This window comes from Gymnoscopelus braueri, assembly GCF_963280865.1.
Source record: "Gymnoscopelus braueri genome assembly, chromosome: 3".
Taxonomy (NCBI): Eukaryota; Metazoa; Chordata; class Actinopteri; order Myctophiformes; family Myctophidae; genus Gymnoscopelus; species Gymnoscopelus braueri.
Genome location: NC_137612.1, coordinates 10,223,478 through 10,246,937, shown reverse-complemented (window position 1 = coordinate 10,246,937; position 23,460 = coordinate 10,223,478). Strand labels below are relative to the sequence as shown.

At 41.0% G+C, this 23,460-nt stretch overlaps 2 protein-coding genes across 5 annotated transcripts in view; one reads left to right on the top strand and one right to left on the bottom strand.

The window, feature by feature from the left end:
- The window catches only part of srpk1b (SRSF protein kinase 1b), a 57,315-nt gene extending 44,959 nt beyond the window's left edge, over positions 1-12,356 (top strand). For 2 of the 4 annotated variants that reach the window (XM_080424351.1, XM_080424348.1), the window contains exons 13-17: positions 625-728; positions 3,105-3,212; positions 4,935-5,004; positions 6,634-6,726; positions 9,412-12,356. In XM_080424351.1, the coding sequence (XP_080280477.1) occupies positions 625-728; positions 3,105-3,212; positions 4,935-5,004; positions 6,634-6,726; positions 9,412-9,596 (560 nt within the window). In that variant the 3' untranslated portion in view covers positions 9,597-12,356. The remainder of the gene's footprint in view (positions 1-624; positions 729-3,104; positions 3,213-4,934; positions 5,005-6,633; positions 6,727-9,411) is intronic. The other 2 variants (XM_080424350.1, XM_080424349.1) reach the window with 2 other exon arrangements.
- Positions 12,357-14,513: 2,157 nt separating this feature from the next.
- LOC308082460 (uncharacterized protein) lies at positions 14,514-22,438 on the bottom strand. The gene is made up of 7 exons (XM_080424213.1): positions 22,375-22,438; positions 18,332-18,393; positions 18,189-18,237; positions 17,968-18,045; positions 17,403-17,524; positions 17,181-17,311; positions 14,514-15,244 (listed from the first exon to the last, which is right to left on the bottom strand). Exons 2-6 carry the CDS (start codon positions 18,376-18,378, stop codon positions 17,182-17,184), a joined length of 426 nt encoding a protein of 141 aa, XP_080280339.1. The 5' UTR covers positions 18,379-18,393; positions 22,375-22,438; the 3' UTR covers positions 14,514-15,244; position 17,181.
- Between the last annotated feature and the right edge of the window lie 1,022 nt (positions 22,439-23,460).

The window sequence follows — 23,460 nt, the reverse complement described above, 5'->3', positions numbered from 1 at the left end:
TTTTTTTTTACTTAAAATCAAAATTGTAATGGCCAGAAATAGATAATAATAATTCTGGCACTCAATGAGTTAAATGACTCGTTATTGCCCCTGTCAAACAGAGTATGCACCCTGTAACTCTTTACAATTTAGTCATTTAGCAGACACGCTTAATCCAGAGTGACTAAAACACAAGGTAATACATCAAATGCATAGAAATAGTCATCTAGGATCATAGGTAAACCAAAAACGTATCATCAGTCTAAACAGTATAATATCAAAAAATTATTTATCTGTACATTGAAACTATACAAACTATAGGTAGACGATTATACGATCGCATAATTTACCGCATAATCAGCCATATTATGCGAGGGTACATTTTATCGCATTTTCCACAACTTCCTGCAATGTCACCGAATAAAATCACATAAAACCCAACATATTTCATCGCAAAATCAAGGATTTTAGCCTGGATAATCAAGGGTTTTTTCTTCTGGAGGGTCTATATAGGATGCCAGCAGGTCAACAAATGAACCTGGCATCTGTCTCTACATAACATGCTATCTAAAATGATCCTTGTCTTCTCTCCGTTTCTCCTCCTCCTCCACCTCTCTCGCTGTGTGTTCATGTCTGTCTTGTCAGGAGGAGCATCAGATTCAGGCAGTCTGCTGGTGAACCCTCTGGATCCTCTCAATGCTGACAAACTGCAGATCAAGATCGCTGACCTGGGCAATGCCTGCTGGGTGGTGAGTAGGCCTAGGGGGAAAAAAACTAATCCAGCCACGAATAATCGCCAACTTTAGGTGGGGGGGGGGGGAATGCACTCGTTGATATATCAGTACTAAACCAGTTTAGACGTTACATGCATTAACCCATTAAGACCTGAAGCCGATTCTACAAATGTCATCTAAATCCCAACAGTTTTCTGAAAAATGTATGTTTCTATGTCAGTGCTGCTCAAACTTTTTCATGTCAAGGACCGACTCCCATATATGTTGTTCCAGGGACCCCAAGAAGCAAAGATTTGAGTTACAAATGTTCTCTTTAAAAATATATATATTCAAAGATTTGCACACATTTTCAAGATTTTTCAAAAATAGCAGATCTACAAGCTCGTAGCGCGGCACTCGGTGCCGTGCTATGAGCTTGTATATCTGCTATTTTTGAATAGCCAAAGTGTAAAATAATGCTTTTTTTTAGCTCAAATCAAAAAGTGACACGGATGCGTTCCAGGTCTTAATGGGTTAATATGTGCATTTTCTATGTAAAATATAAAAATAATAATGATATTTGAATATAACAAAAAATCTGCCAATATTTAAGACCGACATTTCAATGTGATTTTTTTAGCTCAGGTAAAAACAGTCGTAGTGGCGGCAAACGGAAACGGAAAACCAACTCAAAAGATTTTCAGAAAGTTGCTAAATCTTGTAATGTAGGCTAACTGTGTTCCGTACACAACCATGTTCCGTACAGAATTTTACGCAGATCACAAAATAAATACTTACAGGTTTATGGATCAGATTTATATCTGTGTTATCACCATTACCCCCCTCTCTTTCATCCTTGGCCAAACGCAAACGTACTCAAATCTCACGGGGACAAAAGCTGTTGAGTGTTTTGTCAGCTGTGTCCACAATATTACTAAAACATCATATTTTACATATTGTGTTTTTGTTTAGGAAACAGCGCTAGTGTGATGGGGCTCCTTTTACACATGTGCTATCGCATAATAGCACATTAGGAGATTTTATTTTGCTTTAATCCATGCGTTCGCAAGTGGAGAGTAAGAGTGATGGAGCTTCACACATGGGGTGGGGAAAGCAGTCCTCCAGCCAAACCTGCCATTTGCATTTTCGTTTGATCTTCTTCACAGTCCTGTATTCTGTATGAAAGTTATAATAACTTATTAATAAATATCAGCTCAGAATCTGATATTATCACCAGCCAAGCACCACATGTGGGGTAGATTTATCATTTGACGTGTACGTTTCGGAAGCCATGCATCATTTGACGAGAGACTTTTTTTTTCCGTTTGCAACAAAATCTCTAGCATCGATAGTTCAGTGCTTAAAGGGGTAGTTCACCCCCAAAATAACTTTTTTTCTATTGATTACTCACCCCATGGAGCCTTGAATTCATAGATATTTTTTTGTTTTTGTCACATTCCTAAGCCAATAATTTGATTATAATAAATTTAGCCCCATTGATTCCGGTAGGAGACACAAATGCATTTGTGTCTCCTACCGGAATCAATGGGGCTAAATTTATTATTATCAAATAATAAAGGAAAGAATGCGAGAAAAACAAAAAAATATCCATGAATTCAAGGCTCCATGGGGTGAGTAATCAATAGAAAAAAAGTTATTTTGGGGGTGAACTACCCCTTTAAGAAAATATATATCGGCCTTGGGAGCTTAAAGCCCGGATGACTTGTTTGCAATAAAGTACTGCATCAGCAGTCATAACTCAGCGCGAGTGTGATTTGTAACAAAATATCACCCTTGGTTGCTCACAAGCATGAGCAACCTGTTTGCAATAAAGTATCGGCATTGATGGCTCAGCGCGAGTAAGATTTGTAACAAAATCGGCCTTGGTGGCTCATATACTATAGCGCAGGGGTCCTCAGAGTTACTACTGGGGATCCACCAAATCTATGTGAGATAGAACGTCTTCTCTCTTTTTCTTTTTTTTTTACACTAACCACACTAACCCCAGCATCCCTATTCTGGGGGGAACATTCACCTAAAATAGCCGATGAACAAGCTGACAACGTTTTCAGCTTGTAGAACTGCTATTTGTGGTGAAGAAGTTAAGTGTAGAGGCAAAAAAAAGTACAGAGCCAAATGTCAGTACTTATTTATTCTATTTACCTTTTAAAAAGTATGGTAGGATTGTAGGATGTATGTTTTCTCTGTCTTGTCTTTTTTAAATGCTGACCCTGGGAGCTGAGCTCCAAAATGTCCTATGCAAAATGTCCTGCAAATGGCAAATAGTCTATTTTATTCTTCTATTCACCTTGAATACTCTCAGTATGGAAGGCTGCCATGTTGTTTGCTCCTGCTCATCCTTTGTAAAAAAGGGCTGATTTGATGTTTTCTTTCCCTCCCTGGTCCATCCAGCACAAGCACTTTACAGACGACATCCAGACGAGGCAGTATCGCTCTCTGGAGGTGCTGATGGGAGCTGGTTACAGCACGCCAGCTGACATCTGGAGCACAGCATGCATGGTAGAGTACACACACACACGCACACGCACACACACGCACACACCCCCACCCCCGAAGCAAAGATTTGAGTTAAAATGTTCGCTTTAAAAACAAAACAAAACAAAACAAAATCACGATTTTTCATATATATAGCAGAATAAATAGCAGATCTACAAGCTCATAGCGCGGCACTCGGTGCCGCGCTATGAGCTTGCAGATCTGCTATTTTTGAATAGCCAAAGTATAAAATAATGGTTTAACTGGTTACACAGATGCGTTCCCGGTTTGAATGGGTTAAGTTGACGATTAATTGTCATACGAATAATTGCGATTAACGATTTTAGTTGTGTTTTTGGCATTGAACATTGGGAACATACAGTATGAATAAAAGTTACATTTCTGTTGGCCTTTTTAGGCTTCGTAATCACCATAAAATGTGATCAATTTCTCTTGTTGAGGGCCAGGACAAAATATCCTCAGAATGTCTTACTTCACAAATTTTACTGTACTTGGGGAAATTTGTCCCTCACAAGTATAGCACAAGTACACACACACACACACACACGCACGCACGCATAACACAGGAAGAGTAAGAAAATGATGACATAACTGTATGAACAAACACATTCTACAGAATAAGCAAATTGTCACATGATCTGAAGCACACATACTGTACATACATACATACAATGTGGCCTCTGTACTACTCCCATCTTTCAGTGCTGATGTTGGAAGCAAAACACGACCGCTTCCAAGACGGCCTTCACTCAAAACACAAATGTTTTCACTCTCTCAGCCAGCAGTCATTGTTAGAGAGCAAACTCACTCTCTCACACACACACACACACACACACACACACACACACACACACAGTAGAGATCAGATCAGTCGTCTGTAAAAGGGCAGGAGGAGGAGGGAGGCGGTTGACCTTCAGACTCCATCTAAACCATCGAACATCTGAGGAATGTTGAAGCGTCATTAGTTGACGTACAACAACACACACTTTCAGACAGAAGGGGAAGCAGGCAACAACAACAGATGGCATGTTATACACCTCTGCCAGCAAAGTTGGAACAGGGTAATGTTTTTCTCCCCGTTAACGTCTGTGGGGTCTGGGATCTCCAACAGATTTGTTTGAAAAATGTTATAAAGTTGGGTCATCATGGGGCAAAGAAGAACTGATATACATCTCACACGATTGGCCAAGGGGATGTGCGGCATTGGGTGTGGCTAAAGGCCAGACCGCACCAATGCAACTCCTTGCAACAAAACACTTTTAAGGCCATGTCACACCAATGCAACTCCTTGCAACTGCCATTGGGGATAATGGTCGCAAGTAGTTGCGTGCAACGGTTTTGTTGCAAGGAGTTGCGACTAGGAGTTGCGAATAGTTGCGACTATCATATTTTAACTGGGGACCCCCACCCAGACAAGCACTTGGAATTGTAGGCGTTGAGGCATTACATTTAGTTTGACTCAATTTAGTTTGACTCCGCAGATAAATAGTGTGAAAATAGCTACAAGCCTTGTAGATCGGCTATTTTCACAATATTTGCCTCTTTCTTGTGTAATATTTGATGGAGAGTGCTTCGTCAATGACTGTAATCTGCAAAGGTCATGTCAAGTCTTCCATTTATTGTGTGTTCAAGGCATTGAACAGTACCTCACTAAGAGTCCACTTCCTTACAGCTGCTCTTGATCTTGACTGACTACATATTTCTGTGTGTCTCTCTCCTCCTCAGGCCTTTGAACTGGCTACAGGAGACTATCTGTTTGAGCCCCATTCTGGAGAAGACTACTGTAGAGATGAAGGTGTGTGTTTGTGTCTCTCATCTGGCCTTGGCTGCCTTTGAAGTGCCCAGAGCATTAACTCTTTGACTGCCAGAGTATTTTCATAATGTACTCACCCAGTGCCAGCGATTTTCGTGTTTTATAACCTTTTCAACCGGTCACAAAATTGTTATATCCATTTAAATCGCTTGTCTGGCTATGTTTATAAACACACACGACAGATCGACCAGCCGAGATCAGCAGAGAGTGGAGATCGACCTCTGCACTCTCTCTCTCGACCCCCCCCAAACAGGGTCCAAACGTCCAAATGTCATATCCGGCCGCTCTTCCGCAGGCCATCTTAGCTTAGCTTAGCTTATGATCGGGTTTCAGATCGTTGGTATACACAACGACGATAACTGTTTGTCATCCAGACTAAAGAAAATAGAACCGGAGCTCTCCGTTCGTTTTTTATACCGTGTGAAAAAAATGTGTTTTCCCCTATTTTGGCCTAAAATCACATTTTTAAGCTAAAACCGGAAACGGAACCCCAATGAATCTGCATCCGGGTGAGTGTGTCTAACGCGTCGACGGCCAAGTGGACCAAGTAGCAATTGACTCGAAAACGCGTCGGTGGCAGTCAAAGAGTTAAGATGGACATTTATGTTGGAGCCCAGTGGACAAAGATGAAATGGGCACTTATGAAATATTTAGAGGGTGGACTTATTAAAGATAAAAGTATACATTGACTCTTTAACACATCCACCGCCAAGGGCTAATCTCATAATGTACTCACCAGTGCCAAGGTTTTATTGTTGTTTTTTGTTTTTTTCAGGTCGCCATAGGCCCCGTTAAAATCCTTTAGATTGCCCGATCCAATGTTTGTAAACAACGGGCACATGTCCTGGTGTCTACTCGTCGAGACCGCGTGTCAAACGGAGCCGCCATGTTTGAGTTCTGATCGTTTAAGTTAACATGGGAAATGCGAGGATGAAAAACTACATGTCCTGTACAGCTTTTACAGGGGTTTATGTGTACGACTTAGAATGGAGACAGACGGGAAACAAAAAACGTGATCGCACTTCCGGTCCGATCGGGTGGTGTTACACTGAAAATGGTCCCCCTAGAAAATTAAAAAAAAAAAAAAATTCGAAAAAAAGGAAAAAGCACCACAGCCCGTAGGCTACGGGATTGGCGCTTAACCGTTGGATTTAACGGCCCGTAGAACTACGGGCCCGGCGGTAAATGTGTTAAAAATGAACCAATGGCAATTAATTTTGACAGCTCAGGCTTTGTCTGATGTAGTAGTAAATGTTATCCAAATATCATGTGGTCACAGCAGAGTGGTTTGCAAAACCCCACCATTACGTTTAGTTTCAGAACCAGTCAGATTTAGTTTTCAGCCCCTCATCAGTTTGCAAGCTCTGCTTATGTTCAGCCAAGTCGGGTTGGCAGAACATCACTTATTCAGACTAATGGCAAACCAGATGGCTGGCACTACAGTGTAAGATACTTGGTGTGTGTGTGTGTGTGTGTGTGTGTCATGTCTCTTTGCCAAAATGCAGCACTGGCACTACACTCCAGCAAGTATACTCAAAATGTTTAGTAAACAGTTTTTATTCTGTAACTACATTCAACATTGTGTTTCTGTGTGTTTCTCCGTCTCTCTAGACCACATAGCATTGATCATTGAGCTGCTAGGTAAAGTTCCAAGGAAGCTGATATTATCAGGCAAATACTCCAAAGAGTTCTTCACCAAGAAAGGTATGCGCGCACGCACGCACGCACACACACACACACACACACACACACACACACACCCACCCATACTCTCTCTCTCACTCTCTGGCAGCAGATGTCTTCTGCAGCTTACTCCAACACTTAACCCATTAAGACCTGAGACCGATTCTACAAAATACCTTCTAAATCTTTCTAGTTATGTACAGTATTTATGTATTTGAGGGTGTATATGTACCCAGCCCCAGAAGAGAAGATTTGTGTTAAGAATTTCAACATTATTCAACATTTTCCAAACGCTTTCAAGATTTTTCTGAAATATAAAAAGAAATAGCAGATATACAAGCTCGCAGCGAGCTTGTATATCTAAAATGAGACCGATGCTTTCCCGGTATGAATGGGTTAACCCATTAAGACCTGAAGCCAATTCTACAAATGTCTTCTAAATCCCAACAGTATTCTGAAAAAACGTATGTTTCTATGTCATGTCAAGGACCCCCAAAACTATATGTATTTGGGCGTGGACCCCCATCTCAAAATATTTTGTTCCAGGGACCCCCCAGAAGCAAAGATTTGAGTTAATGTGTTTGCTTTAAAAGAATATATATTTAAAGATTTTCACACATGTTCACGGTTTTTCAAAAATAGCAGATCTACAAGTTCGTAGCGCAGCACTCGGTGCCGCGCTATGAGCTTGTATATCTGCTATTTTTGAAAAAAGAGTCCTGGCAACTGTCCCCTCCTGTATCACAGAGTTCTTGATGCAGTGTATTTCTCTGTTCTTGTTTTTCCAAATGTTGTTTGTGTTTCCATTTTGTTACTACATATTTATATGTCTTAGAGCCTCCCAGTAACATGCATTTTTTGCATAGTGTCATTGCACTGTTTAAATACAAATATGAACAATGAAATGATATGTGCACCAGTTTACTGGCACACTTTAGCAGTGTATCGGTCAGTATTGGGTAATTTTCCACTACACCCATATTGATTGGTTGATTGAGGACACGCCCATGTAAAGAGTACACCTTTGTCCCAGTCCCTATATAAGTGATGTATGCACCCATTCCCTGTTAAACCCTGAGGAAGACTGTATAGGTCGAAACGTTGGTTTCATTTCATCCATATTAATACTTTCTGCATCGTGGCTAAGAGCTGTGCGGCCTCTTCCTTGTTAACATTTTTGAATAGCCAACATTTTTGAGTAGCCAAAGTGTAAAATAATGCTTTTTAGCTCAAATCAAGAAGTGACACAGATGCGTTCCAGGTTTGAATGGGTTAACCTGTGTGTGTGATGTTCAGAAAGACTAAATATACTCTGAGGTGTTCTGTGTGCAAATTGGAAAGAAGTTGTTATTCATAGCCGAGCATCTGACTATACCCTCATACTGAACCATCTGTTCAGTTTGAGGGTAGAATAATATGCTACAAAGGAACATTTTTCAACCTTATATTTAAGGGGTTGTATTGTCTGTTAACACATTGAGTGCCAAAACCGTATATATACCTTTTTGCAAATACACCCGTGGAGTGCCAAAAAAGTATATATACGTTTTTTTTGTTGTTTCTTTCCATGCGGGAGGGGCTAGAGCAGCTCTGGAATCACCCTAGGCGATTCTGAGAAGGAAGGGACAGATGGATCACCGTGTCAAAAACATGGCTCCCCATCCGCTTCCTTTCTATTTCCTTCTCTAAAACCCCTATAACACTTTTACGCTGGGGAAAACGACTCATTTTGTATCCGCGATCGCTTTGCCATTGTGACCCGCGTGAAAGATGTTATCGTTCCAGCCGTTAGCCAGGCCCATCGGGCAAAATGGAGGCATGTTTTTTTTGTTGTTCCGTGTAGCATTGGTTCTCAAAGTGGGGTCCGCTCCGGGGACCCCCAGGGGTTCTTGGGGTGGGGTTCCAGGGGATCCCCAGCAAAAGTAGTTAACGTAGCATCACAATCATTTTAACCACTTTATCCTTTTATATGTTGGCCATTAAAAAATGGCAGATGTGCATCTGATGTACAGCAGATGAGAACCTGTACAGCTGATATTTTTTAGAATATTTGAAATGAATTGAATCATTTTGGTAGTTTTTTTTACCTAAATCTTCTCTTCTGGGGGTCCCTGGCAAACCCTTTTCAGATGGGGGTCCGTGGTCAAATACATATCAATTTGAGGATCCTTGACATGAAAACAGTTTGAGAACCACTGCTATGTAGCATTGAGGTTTACTACTGCCCCCCAGTGGTATATTCTGGCATCACTGGGTAAGAGAATAAACTACAGTTTTAACTCGAGAACCAACAATTATCTGGATTAGTTGGATGTTTGCATTCCTTCACGTTCGTTCATCCTCACAATCTGCAACAAACGAGCCCAAATAAGCAACTACACTTTAGAAACAAGCCCCAAAAAACGCAACCCGCAAGTACCAATATTTACAAGCAATTACTGCAAAGTCCCGAGTCAATTGTGTAAAAAAAATTAGGCTACCAATTAAAGGGATATTTCACTTTCAAACCATGATAGATCCATTGAAAACACCCGTCCTTGGTTCAGGTGACTGATTTTGTCTTTCTAATACGTGAGGGGGCCGTGTTAGAGGCTCCTTTCACACTGTTTCACAAATCACACATTAGGACTTGGTCATACAAACATTTTCAGTCGTGAGATTTCATTCAGCTTTAATCCGTGCGCGTGTCTCTCTGCGTCCGTCCAGGTGAGCTGCGACACATCACCAAGCTGAAGCCCTGGGGTCTGACGGACGTCCTGACGGAGAAGTACGAGTGGGCCAAGGAGGAGGCTCAGTGCTTCAGCACCTTCCTGCTGCCCATGCTGGACCTGGTGTCTGAGAGGAGGGCCACGGCGACCCAGTGCCTCTCACACCCCTGGCTCGGCTCCTAAAAAAAAGAAAGAAGAAAGAAAGCCAGCTGTACCAGCCAGCCCTTAACCCCTCGGTTTGTGAAAAGATGACATCGCCGCTGCCCCATGGTCCTGGATGTGTGAAAACCCTTAAAATAAATATAAACAAACAAAAACACGGACAACATGGCCCTGAGAGCCAAGCCAGCCAGCGCTTGTCTCGTGCCTGCAATTAATGCCCGCATCCGCATGGCGCTCAGAAAGCTGCACATGCACACGTACACACACAAACACACATACAAGACACTGGCTGCTGAATGGTGTATCCTGGTTAATGGATAACACTGGTAATAGAAGGATGTTATCAGGGAAGTTCTCCGTTGATTCCTTTTTGTTACTAAAGCGGGATTGGACTTTATTAGCTCTTCTTTTTTTTGTTTTGTCATTTTTGTTATAGCTCTCTTTTCTTTTCTATGCAGGTTAAAGTATGACTTCCCGTTCCTGCTATCTGATTTTAATGTCAGATAGCGTAACTGGGACTTGATTATAGGAATTCAGTCAAAGTGAATTGCGCGATTGATTGATGACATCAAAGCAGCACCACTAACCGAACGTTTTTAGATATTGGTAAATAAAAATGTATTTTTCGTTTCTCCTTGTCATGATGGTACCATGTGGAGCTTATTTGGCTACATCCACTGTTTAATGATGATTGGCTTCAAAGAGAGAACGCCAAGTCGGCGTTTATCCTGCTGGTACGCAAGGTTGGCCCCGTTGTCAGAACTCTCATGCCATCTATATGATAGTATACTTACTTTCTACGCACCAGACTGCACCCATTTTTGTCCAGTATTATGTGTAACGTTATTTTAGGTTTTGCAGAGAGAGACTCGCCAACAATGGGAAAGACTGGGAAGGACACAACAAAGAAATCAAACTCATTTTTTTGGGGGGGGCCGAAACATTACAGAGCTTTTTTCTTTTTTAATGTATAATCAGCATTGTTTCTATCCTGTCTTCAAAGACATACTTGGCACAATGTAATGTGAATAATAGCATCTAAGGGTTGGGATGCAGAACCCGGAGGAATCGGAGGAAACCGGATCCAACATTGAGGAACAAGAATCAGTTCCCGAACCAGGTTCTATAACACAGTCAGAGCTGGTATGTGGACTTCATCACGTCATAACTCCTGAGAGTGTACAAATGGAACCCATTTGGTTCCATTTGTACACTCTCAGAGTTAGTCCTGTAAGGTTTCATTTTGGAACCCCCTTATAGCAGGGGTCTTCAATGTTTTTCAGGCCAAGGACCCCCTAGCTGAGAGAGGTGAAGCAGGGACCCCCCCTCTATATTGTATAAAATTGTGTTTCAGATTAAACTTTTCTTGTTAACTTGGTCTGCTCTTTTTTTCCCTCTACACGAAGCTCTTTGCCAAAAATAGCCGATCTACAAGCTCACAACGCCTCGCAACGCAAGTTGTTGTGAGCTTGTAGAGCGTCTATTTTTGGCTAAAGTTCTCCTCAGAAAAAAGAATGCGAGGGTTCAAGTGGTTAATGTAAAAAAAAAAAAAATCCTATCACAAAGATTTGGTGGCCCCCCTGTAGTAACTCAGAGGACGCCTTAGGGTCCAGGACCCCCTGTTGAAGACCCCTGCCCTATAGGAATCGTTAAAAAGGAAGCGTTAAGGAATCGGGACTGTTAAAAGATCCCAACCCTAATAATATAGTTGTCTCTTCTCCATGCATGCAGTCCCTCGGGGTGACGACTAATAATGCTGTTGAATGAAAAAGGAGAGATGATGTAATGCCTGGAATACTTCAGTAAAGCAACTGGGCTTGTTCAGAAAAACAATCACTACATTTCGCCTGGCAATATGGCTCGGATGATGTATAATTTTTCTATGTAAATAAAACTGCAAACCATTACAGTATATGGATCCATACCGCACTTTGTGTGCTGTATAATAGTGTACCAAAGAGTTGGCTTTTTTTTTGCTGTCTCCGTATGGATGGATCTACAAGCCTAATAGTATACTGGATGATAGACTGGATGAAGCACTTTGCTGAGCTGGGGTTAGTTTTGGGTTCATTAGAACAGTGGTTCTCAACATCTGGGTCGGGACCCCCAGGTGGGTCCCCACATGATTTTATAGGGGTCCCCAGGTGACAGTGAAGTGACAATTTAAGGACTTTTAAGACTTAATACCTAAAAAAATAAGTAATCGACAAACTATATTATAAAAAAAGAGGCAACAATTGTGAAAATAGCAGATCTACAAGCTCACAACGCCTCGCAATGCAATGTATCTGTGGAACCGAGTCAAACTAAATGTAATTCCTACAATTCTAAGTGCTTATCGGGTTGGGGCGTCCCCAGTTCAAATATAATTATTTTGGGGGTCTCCAGTTATGGTTATTTTTGGGGGGTCACGGCCTAAAAAGGTTGAGAACCACTGCGTTAGAAACTAATGATGTGGAGAAGATGCCTTTGATGAATGTTTTGGTGAATTCCTAATGAGTGGGAAGTTGCAGCTTTCAGTTTAAAAGCTTATTTTCATAATGTTGCCCGACACACAGGCAGTGAAGTGTTAAGAACTGCGTTTGTGAAGGATCCAATAGATTGTACTAATAATAACGATGCTGTATTGATGATGCCCCCCCCCGCCCCCAATTCACACTGCTTGCTATTTTTCTATGGTCCCCATCATGTTGTCGCCTTCCCCCCATTTTCACTTGATTGTTAAAAGAAAAGAAAAAACTCTTTCTGTAGTGAACAAAAATAAACATTTTCAAAATATGATTTACAGGCTTTTAACTAGACTCAGTTTGCTCAGCCATAGCCATGGACTATCTCAGAGTTTGTCTGTTTTTTTTTTTTGCTCAAAGTTTCTTTATTGGTATTTTTCAAATTGCATACACGGTCAATAAGACTAAAGCATACAAAAGAGTGTATATTACCCCTCCCACCCCCCAAAGTTCCCGCTTCATGCAACCCTGGTATCTTACTGTACCATTAACAAAAAAAACTATACATACAAATAGATAGTTACATTGACGGTTGAAAGAAAAATACAATAAAGTAAAAACATGGATACAAATAAGTAATTAAAAAGTGAAGTATACACAGGATAATATATGTATCATGGAAATGAAATACAAATATAGTGGTGTCAGTGCGTTCATGCGTTCATTTGAGATAGAGCCAAGTAGAATATCACAAATGCTCAAGTTTAAAATGTTTACTGAGCAGTGTCACCAATTATTACAATTTACAATTTACAATAAATAAATATGTAATAAATCTGTGCAAAAGATAAGTTAAACAGTGAGCAATTAACAATAATACAAAATGCGGTCAACAAAAATATAGCTCTCCCAGCTCACCCTACCTCCAAGGGCAAACAAACCAATAAAGGTGAGCAGGTGAGAGCCACATTTATAGTCACCGGAGGCCACCCACAAAGGCACACCCGTCACCCACCGACAAGGTGCCAATGAGGTGCCTCCAGCAATCACATACCAATAATCCCATCCAGTGCACAAGTACAAATATAATCCTTCTTTTGGCTCCTACAGTGTGTATTAAAATTCAATTCAGAATCAATAATAACCCCCAGGTTCTTTACGGTGGTTAAGATTGAGGTTAAGATTAAAGGAGCAGTTCACCCAAAAAATGACTTACTTTCTATCAATTACACACCCCATGAAGCATTGAATTCATGGAGATTTTTTGTTTTTGGCGCATTCCTAAGCCAATAATTTGATTACCGGCGGAAAGATGCTAATGTATCCGGTAGGAGACACAAAATAGACTCTTTGTGTCTCCTACCGGAAATACACCCGGGCATCAAATTATTGGCTTAGGAATGCGACAAAAACCAAAAAAAATCCTTGAATTCAAGGCTTCATTGGGTGTGTAATTGATAGAAAATAAGTTCATTTTTGGGTGAACTACTCTTTTAAGTTATATTAGTATTAATTCCCCCCCCCTCTTATTTACCATTTCAAGTGCGTTTGTGTTATATATACAGTATGTAACGCCATCGCCGCTATTCCAAAACCCCCTCAGGTACATTTACAAAGTGTTTTCAGCAATGGGATAGTAGTATTTCTGGTTGGTAGATCTTGTTGAGCTGGGCCCTATTCCTCGAAAGGTGAATTAGAGCAAAAGCCTGGCTTTAACCCCTATCCTGGCTTAATTTAGCCAGGATTAGGGCTGAATCGGTTCCATGAAAGCTGAATTATCTTGAAGATTAGTTTAGCCAGTTCACCCTGGCTAAGTTTAGCCATGACCCGATTCCACGAAAGACAATTGAAGCAAGCCTACCTTAGTTACCATGGCAATTTAGCTGTGAAGTTAGCCTGGTCAGGAGCAGGCTAACAGCCAAGCTTACTTAATCCAGGGCCTTGTTCTTCAAGTTTTTCCACAGTTCATTCAAAACATGTGTTTGTATATGGACTCATTTGAATGACATTTGACCCTGCATTCAAATAAAATGAAATAAATACAATAAGATATAATCAAATTAATTATATTACTGAAATAGTGTGTGACCATGAATCATAATTGTTTCACAATGACTCATGTGATATGTCATTGTCACTCTGTTAACACTATAGTTCATATTGTTGTTAGATGTTTGATAATATATTACAGATTTGTTTTAATATTATAAAAAATGTCTGATATTATAAATTATTAGTTACGGGTTTAAAAGAGCCTCTTCACTGAATGTAAGTCAATGCGGAGCATATTTTAAATTATCAATTTCTAGTCAATGGAGAAATATTTTTTTATTTCTTGTCCACCTTTGGAGTTACATCATGATGGCAAGGTAACTACACAACCCAAACCTCTACCAAAGTGGTCTTGCAAATGTGGGGTTATTGCGCGTCAACCGCCCCCTCCCCCCCCCTCCGTGCGTCCCGTCCACCCCCGTCCCCGGCCGTCCCGTTTTACACACACACACACACACACACACACACACACACACACACACACACACACACACACACACACACACACACACACACACACACACACACACACACACACACACACACACACACACACACACACACACACACAGTGTGTGCTTGCCACGCTTTCTCCCTGGATCTATTTATTGTGGTCGCGTTTCCTTTCTTGCTTAAATACATTTTACTTCCTTGTATGATTTCATGAGCTGCTGCAGTGTTGCTATTCAGCCACAGAGAAGAACGCCACTCTGGTTTTGGGCTCCATGATTGGTCAAGTTCAAGGATTCTGCTATCGACTTTCATGGTCTTTTATAGGAATACGTGAAGCCTGGCTTCATTATCCTGGCTCGACACAGCCTGGCATGACAAGGTCTAGCTCGACAAAGTCGCTCCTTTTCAGCCTGGCTTGGCGTTCATGGAACCGAATAAACCAGGCTATACGGACCCGACTTTGTCAAGCCTGGATTTGACTTAAGGCCAGGCTTATTTAATTCACCTTTCGAGGAATAGGGCCCTGGTCATTTTAAAAGTAGTTCTCATGTAAAAAAAAGTGTGGGCACCCCTGTTGTATATGATGTTGGAAGTGAATGTCCACTATTAGGCTAAAATGAGGTGTTTTGGGCATAGGAACATTTGGATGCAGAAATGACTTGTCCTCAGGTCATGGTGTCTTCTAGCTGTCGTCACAGGGTTAGCCTTGCTCTGGATCTGTAATGGGAAGTCATAAAACATTAGATAAAGGGCGCCAATGGCCTAGTGGTTACGGCACATACAGTACCATATAGGCTCCAATGCCTATGGGGTGGCGGGGGGTTATGTTGACCAATACACACCATTAGTGTTAAATTGGAGCTTGAAATGTACAAAATTATTGCCATCAAAATTTCACCCATTTACACACATTCATACACCGATGGTGGAGGAAACCATGCAAGGCACTTGCTTATCGGGAGCAATTAGGGGTTCAGCGTTTTGTACAAGGACCCTTCGACACCAACTCTGGGGGAGCCCGGGATCGAACTAGGAACCTTGCAGTTGCCATCCGGCCGCCCTACCGGCCACTCTACCCCTGAGCCACTGCCGCCCCCTGTACACACTTTCTAAAGACTGTCAAGCTTTTTCCAAAATAGCAGATCTACAAGCTCACAACACATCACATTGTAGATCGGCTTTTTTCTAATAGTCAAAGTATGACAGAGGGAGGGGTATGTCATGTGATGTGGGAGGTGGGGTGGCGGTGGAGTATGGGGTGTGTGTGTGTGGGGGTAGTAGTTTTGGAGCTTAAAATATACAAACGTTTTAGCATCCAAATATACTTTGAGTAAGTAAAAGTACTGTCCTGTAATCTGGTCGTCAGCTACAAAATCTGATTTGAAAAAGTTACAGGTTGCTCAGAACAAAGCGGCTCGTCTGGCATTAGGATGTTCATACAGGACAAGTATCAGCTGTATGAATGAACATCTGGCATGGCTAATGGTTGAACACAAATTATCGGTGAGTCTTCTAATGCTACTGCCGAACATTATTAGCACCAATAACTGGACTTGAGTGTTGGATTTGATTTTATAATGTTAATTTGTCTTTTTGTATTCATGTTTTATATTGTTTTTCATTTTTTATTTATTTACTTTTATTTGTATTTTTTAGTTTACATTTGATTTGTATTTGCTTTGTTCAGGACCCCGGGAAGACTAGAGGTTCATTCATGTGTCTCTAATGGGGACCCTTTAATAAACAAACATAAATAAACATGTCATAATATTCATTTAAACTCCCTGTTGCAGCCATTATGATGGTGGCATATTATTTGTTATGTTGGCAGTATTATTATTGGACACTGGGTGGCGGGCTCTAGATTTGACAGCACTGGGTGTGTATTTAAAGGGTCACATGTGCATTGATGAACTAGGACAGAGGACACAGGTACTGGGGAGCCAAACCGTTCAGCAGACAGAAATACAAATAATCACGAGATTAAAAACCATCCAACTCATGTACAAAATAAAAAATAGTCAATTGCCTAACAGTATCCAGAAATTGTTTGAATGGAGGGATAGTAAATATGAATTAAGAGGAAAGTATATATTTAAAAGGAAAAAGGTTAGAACAAATTCAAAACTTCACTGTATTACAGTTAGAGGGGTTGAATTATGGAACCAGTGGTGAAGATCTTGAAGAAATTGCAGTACAATACTCAAGTTTAAAAAAATGTATAAATGCAACATATTGAAAGGATATTGTAGTAAGCTCTGAAGATGAACACCAGAAGCTGTTTTTTTGTTGTTGTTTGTTCTGTTTTTGTTTCTGTTTTCATAGTATTTTACATAGATTTTAGAAATTGTATTTCTAAATATTATATAATATAATATTATTTGGAAAAGTAATAAGGGATAGGACTAGATAAGTTTTCAACTTCTTCCTATGCCCTTTTCGAACACCCCAGAGTTGTATTTGTTTTCCTATTTTTATATTTCTTATTTTTAAGTGTATTATGTTTATTTTATGTATTTCTTTTGTCTTTTAACAGTGTTCGAAATAAATAAACAATCAATCAAACAATCAATCACTAAGTCACTTCATTAGAGGGCTTAGGCCTACATCTCAACACAAAAAGTAACAAGGTAAAAAAATAAATGAAACGTACATCACTGGTAAATGACGAACACGATGAGCACGAACACGATGACGATCCCCAGGTTGGTTGAGTGTGCCGACTGTATCGGGGTGCGCAGACTGCGCACTCTCTGCTGGGTGTCCTCCACGCTAACCTCAGTCCTGCAGGGGGGGGGGGGTATTTAATGTATGGAGCCATTTGGAAAATCACATAAGAAAACAAACAACTTTTATTCATCTCACTCTCGCTCACCTTTGGATGATCTCTCCATGCACCATGGCCATAGCGGCCATGTCCTGGAGCATAGATCTGATCTCTGCCATGCCAGTCTCCATGTTCTGCATGCTGTCTGTACTCCAACGGGTGTATGAGTCCTGAAATGACACAAAGAGCACAACCATCAACGAAGTATGCACCTTGAATCCAGTAACCCATTAAGACCTGAGGCCCATTCTACTAAGGGCTTCTAAATCCTAACAGTTTTCTGAAAAATGTCTATACAGTATACACCTTTCTATATCAGTGGCACAGTGGTAACTTCAATAACCACCCAAAATTATATGCATTTGGCCGCGGATCCCCATCTCAAAATATTTTGTTCCAGGGACCCCCCAGAAGCAAAGATTTTAGTAAAAAAAAATTGCTTTAAAATAAATGTATATATTCAAAGACTTGCAACAACTTTCATATTTTTTTCAAAAATAGCAGATCTACATAGCATGGCATGAAGTGACGCGCTATGAGCTTGTAGATCTGCTATTTTTGAATAGCCAAAGGTTTCAATGGGTTGAAGAAAAGGCTCCAACTTTCTTCTTACCTGCTCTATGTGCTGCTCTATTTCTCCTGAGATGTGCTGAACCAGGCTGATATTGGCTTGAGGCGCGGTGGAACCTCCCTTAATACAACGAAAACTGGTGTAAGGTATATTGCAGTAAAATAATCTGTTATTAATGCAATGCAGACAAAGATTACAATATTGAACAAATGGCATTGTTGGCCATCTGTGCAGCCGTTCTGTAAAAAACTAAAATCTCTTACTTGGTTGGACAAGACATCAGTGCGTAATGCATCTATACTGGCCTGCATCCTGCAAGGGGGTCAAAGTTCACGATGTGTTTTCAGTACAGGTGGAGCCATTTAAGAAGGCAAAAAAATATGTATACATCATCTCAGTCTCTCACCTTCGGCAGAACTGTATGATGGCTTGCTCGATGTTACGGGTCTGCATGGTCTCTGCACAGTCCTGGATTTAAGAATAGAAGAGAGAGGAGAACCATTAATGATGGTATTTATTGGTGTAACCGTCCACACAATGAATAGTTGAATGTACAGAGACTGTCTGACTGGGAATCTGAATGTCTCTCGTTCTCTCCTGTACTTAGAAGACTATTCTGTATTCATCCCCTAAGTTGAATGCTATGAAGTTTGTTTTGAGGTCAAACCTCATAGCATTCAACTATGCTATTCTACTGATTTAAGTAGGAAGGGGTATACGTCAACATGTTATTAATGTTCATTGCAACCTCAAGATGTTACGTCATAATGTAGAGGGGTCGGCAACCTTTTTGACATGAAGTGCCATGTTTTTATTTTCTAGATAGTCAGTGTGCATTACGTTTAATGACACCACTAAAAAAAACAATAGTTCCAACATATATTTTGATTGTCCATGAAAATAACCATTTTCCTTCTTTTGTAATAATTTCTTTCACATCAGGACATTGTTATAATGCTTTATTGGACTCATCATTAGAGCAATAACCCACCTATCTCCCCGACTCCCTCCCCAGTCAGAGTTCAGAGTTTGAATGAATGTAGAATTATGTGGATATAATTTCCTGCAAATTAGGTGACTTCATTTAATTGACCACATTTAAATTAATGCTTGCGCACAGGGTTGCGCATGGAGGTGACGCAAAACGCGTCACCTCCATGATGCAAAACATCACAGAAGCCCCAAATAAGCCCCGCCCGTCACATTTCCCAACCTGCATCCTGCAAGAAGGGGTGATTTAGGAGTATGCGTTGGGTGACATAGACATATAAAGGTAGACGCCTCCTCCGGCTCTGAGGCGTCTGTATCTCGGGCGCCCACCAGCTTCCGCCCTCCCTCGGGAAGTTTCTGCGTGCGTCACAGAAGGGGACGTTCGGTAGGCCAATCAGAGTCCGCCCCTTCTGTGACGCACGCGAAAACTTCCCGAGGGAGGGCGTAAGCAATACAAGGTATTGCGATACAGGTCGCTCCAATGCACTGCAGAGGCCAATGAGGTATCTAGGTTTCTATATCCATGTTGGGTGAGCAACTCAATGCAAGTGGATGGGTGGGGATTTCCGGTGCCGCCTCTATTATGCCACGTAGGAGGACATATTCACCTGTTTCCTAGGCTGTGTTTTCCACTTCCTGTCGATTTCATTGGATATCATTGGTCATCTGACCAGTGTCATTGGATTTCATTGGATCAAATCGACAGGAAGTGGAAAACACAGCCTAGGAAACAGGGGAATAGGGCAGGTATAAAGAAACCTTGACCATTACAAAGTCTTTGGCCTACAAAATATATAAACTTGGGTCAGTGCAATGAATGGAGGAGTCTGATTTCACCTTCCCAGAGTAAAACTTCTTTGGTACTAAACCCAATATACTTCTGATATTAATATCTAATAATCTGATCCTGATAGCATTATTGCAAACGCATGCGCAGTTGTAACCTCACTCCGTCAAATGGAAGAAGCTTGCGACACACATTTTGTTTCACAGCGTACTTGCATCTGAGACTCCGGGCGCAGAATCGATGACAGACGGAGTTTCATTTTTTCAAGCTACTAGGCAGGTGATTGGATGATCCCGCCCCTAGCAGCCGCTGATTGGTTCGTATGCGCAGCGGTTCGGGCAGCTTTACTCTGTGAGAAATCCCAGACCCTCCTTCCTGAAACCAAATGCAATGCAATGCATGAGATTTCCGGAGGGAGGGGGTGTTTACCAGGCTAGCGCAGTTGCCCACTACAGACGAACACCAAAACTCTCGCCCCAAAACAGTCACCCAGAGAAAAAAAATCTCGCCTGCCCTAAATGTAATTTCTGGGAACGCCACTGCTCTCACATGTACATAAACGTTCAGATTTCAAATATAAAGTGCTTTAGGGGTGTGCCGATATATCGTCCCGCGATATATCGCGATACGTTTTCGTGACGATATGTATCGTTTTGAGAAAAAAAAAATATATATATATTTTTTTACAATAATAATAATCAGGCATGCAAACAGCCCCGAGGTGAAAAGGGTGACAACATGTTTTATTTTTTCGGGTCAGGTGTCACACTATTGCCCTGGGCCTATTTGGATTCAAAACGGCTATTGTAGCTGAAAAGCTACAATAGTCTGAATAATGCAAAAACAGAATTATTTGTTTACATTTGCTTTTTTTCTCCCCCATATATTTTCATAATAAAAAAGTGCGTTTCGTATCGAAATCGTATCGAAGTTGTGAGCCCAATATCGTATCGTATCGTTTCGTGAAATTAGTGTATCGGCACACCCCTAGTGTTTACCCACGAGCCACGGATGTTACAAGTTGATCCGACCCCCGATAAGTACCCGTATCTCCCGTATTGTTGAATAAAAAGCATTTTAATCCGATCGCCGGCCATTTTCTCCAACTTTTCTCCGTTGCTTTCAACTATGCGACACTAATGGTTGGGAGGTGTATTGCACTCTGATACATCACAAAAAATAGAAAATAAAATGGCCGGCGATGGGATTCAAATGCTTTTCATTTAACAATACGGGAGATACGGGTACTTATCGCAGTACGGATCACCTTGTAACATCCGTGGCACTTGGGTAAGGACTTTATATTTGAAACCTGAACATTTATGTACATGTGAGAGTTGGCAATGTCAAAAAATCGAAAACCAGGAACTCTGGCCTCCATGACTGTCATGGTATGACAGTCATGTTTCAGGGCTATGTTGACACAAACACACTGGAGCGATTTAGAAGCGCTTTATAAGAAAACTAACACTTATGTTGATTTAAACTTAGTACATGTGTTTGAATGTTGACATGCGTTCATGGCAGATTATAATATGGGCATTTGACAGCCCCTCTTTTTCCTGGTACAGTGGACTGGCGCTGAATATTTTAACAAGTTTCATTCGTTGTAGTACTGACTGAGTGCACTGACAAAGCATACTCCCTGTGCCATTTTTATAAAGTACAGCCATTTGCATTTCTATGGGTGATGGTCGCTGACTAGCTTCACTGAATGGACTCGGGCGTGGCTGAGTGTCCGTGAGATGGACGTATGCCCGTATCTATTGACGGACGATAGCGCTATTGCTCCCCGGGTGTTGGGTTCACACCTTCGCACGGCCTCACGGTACACCTAGCATTACGTCGCTGCACAATAATGGTCCACCTGCCGCGGTTGGGAAACACTGAACAAAGCAACCAACCCACACCCAGAAGCTAGCTTAGTATCTTTAGCTATACTAGCTAAAGACAGTGGTGGAAAAAGTACTCACATTTTATACTTAAGTAAAAGTATCAATACTGCACTGTAGAAATACTCGGTTACAAGTAAAAGTCCGGAATTCAAAATTCACTTAAGTAAAGGTACAAAAGTATTGGCATCAAAATGTAAAAATACCTCAAATTGTACTTAAGTACAGTACTTGAGTACATGTACTTAGTTACTTTCCACCACTGGCTAAAGATGCTAAGCTAGCTGATGATGAGACATTCTGCCACGTGTACATATGGCAGGCCAGAACCTGGTAGGTTCTATCATGAAAATAATGTGAGCAGCCAATTGTGTAATAATATAATGTAACAATAGTCCTAGGAGTCATAATGGTACAATGCAACGTTTGCTAAAACGTTTACCGTTATAATAAATATGTTAAATGATCGATGCCTATTAATAATAGGCCTGTCCTAATTATAATAATAATAATAATAATAATAATAATAATGGATTTTATTTATAACGCACTTTACATTTGCAAGAAATCTCAAAGTGCTACAGAAGGCAATTGCATAAACTTAACTTAAAAAGTTAAAATTAAATAAGTTTAATTACTACAATGAAAACTAAATAACATATTATTAAAAAAATAAAACAAAGTTAAAAATGAATAGATTCAAGTTATTCGTATATTATTCAAATTATTAATTCAATAATAAATAAATGTACATCGTGATTCAAAATGATTCTTTCATACCCAATGGATGTAGTCTGTACAGCTGAATGGTGACGACGATAAACCGGAGCTCCGCCATGTTCTATATACCAGTCGAGAGTGAAAGGTATACTGCTGGTATGGTAAACCTTATCCAGGTAGAGTCAACAGACTTTCCACTTCGGAGGAAAGGGGAGAATTGAGCGCGTATGGCTCCTCCAACTTAAGGAAAAAATGAATACACCATGTTTAAATAAATAATGCCACATAAAATATGTATTTATTAGAAGCAGACTCCACTTTGTTTTGACACTTTTTTTTGACACATTTGACACATCGCTTTTGTTAACGTTTTGGTTTGTGCTCCCCCAGCCTGCTCAATGGTTTGATCCCTTAAGAAGGTGGGGCGGGGGATGATCTTACTTTGAAGGTAACCGGAAACCTTATTGTTGCTAGCTCAAAAACCGGATGTCCTATCGTTGCTCACGGAACGGAGCTAGGGTACTCTTATTCTGAAGAGATCGTCCACCGGAAGTCTTATCTCCGTTGCTCCGTTATCGTTGCTCACGGAACACAGCTCTTCCGCTTTCCCCTTAAGCATGATCAGAGCTTCCGAGTCCCAGACTGGGTCAGAAGCGATGGAGTCGGAGTCGGAGGTGTCAGGCCGCGAAGTTCAAAAAGAGGAGGATAAGAGAGGCTATGAAAACAAAAGAAAAAGGAAATATGATTCCCCGGCTACCTCAGAAAGGGAAGGATATATGGCTGGAATGAGAGCAGTGACCAAAAAGAATGGGATATTCAGCGATGCACATGCGGTAGGAAGATTCATTTCAGGACAAGTGGGGGAATAAGAGCAATAAGAATAACAAGGAGTGGGACTGTAATAGTAGAATGTAGATCAAGGCGGCAGAGGAGTGAGATGGTGAAGATTGAAGAGTATGAGGACGGGAGCGAAATCATTTGGTTCCCACTTAAAGGAAAGCCCAGGAGGAAGGGAGTGATCAGTGGAGTGCCACTGTCGATTGACATGGACATTATGGATAATGTAGGTAAAGTATACGACGCCAGAAGAATGACGGGGTTCAGAGAAGGGAAGAAGGAATCTAGCAAGTCAGTGTGTTTAACATT

Coding starts and splice junctions, on each gene's coding strand:
- LOC308082460 (XM_080424213.1), bottom strand. CDS start 18,378: ATGCAGACCCGTAACATCGAGCAAGCCATCATACAGTTCTGCCGAAG. Junction 18,238..18,331: donor ATCATACAGTTCTGCCGAAG/GTGAGAGACTGA, acceptor ACCCCCTTGCAG/GATGCAGGCCAGTATAGATG. Junction 17,312..17,402: donor CATGGAGAGATCATCCAAAG/GTGAGCGAGAGT, acceptor CCCCCCCTGCAG/GACTGAGGTTAGCGTGGAGG.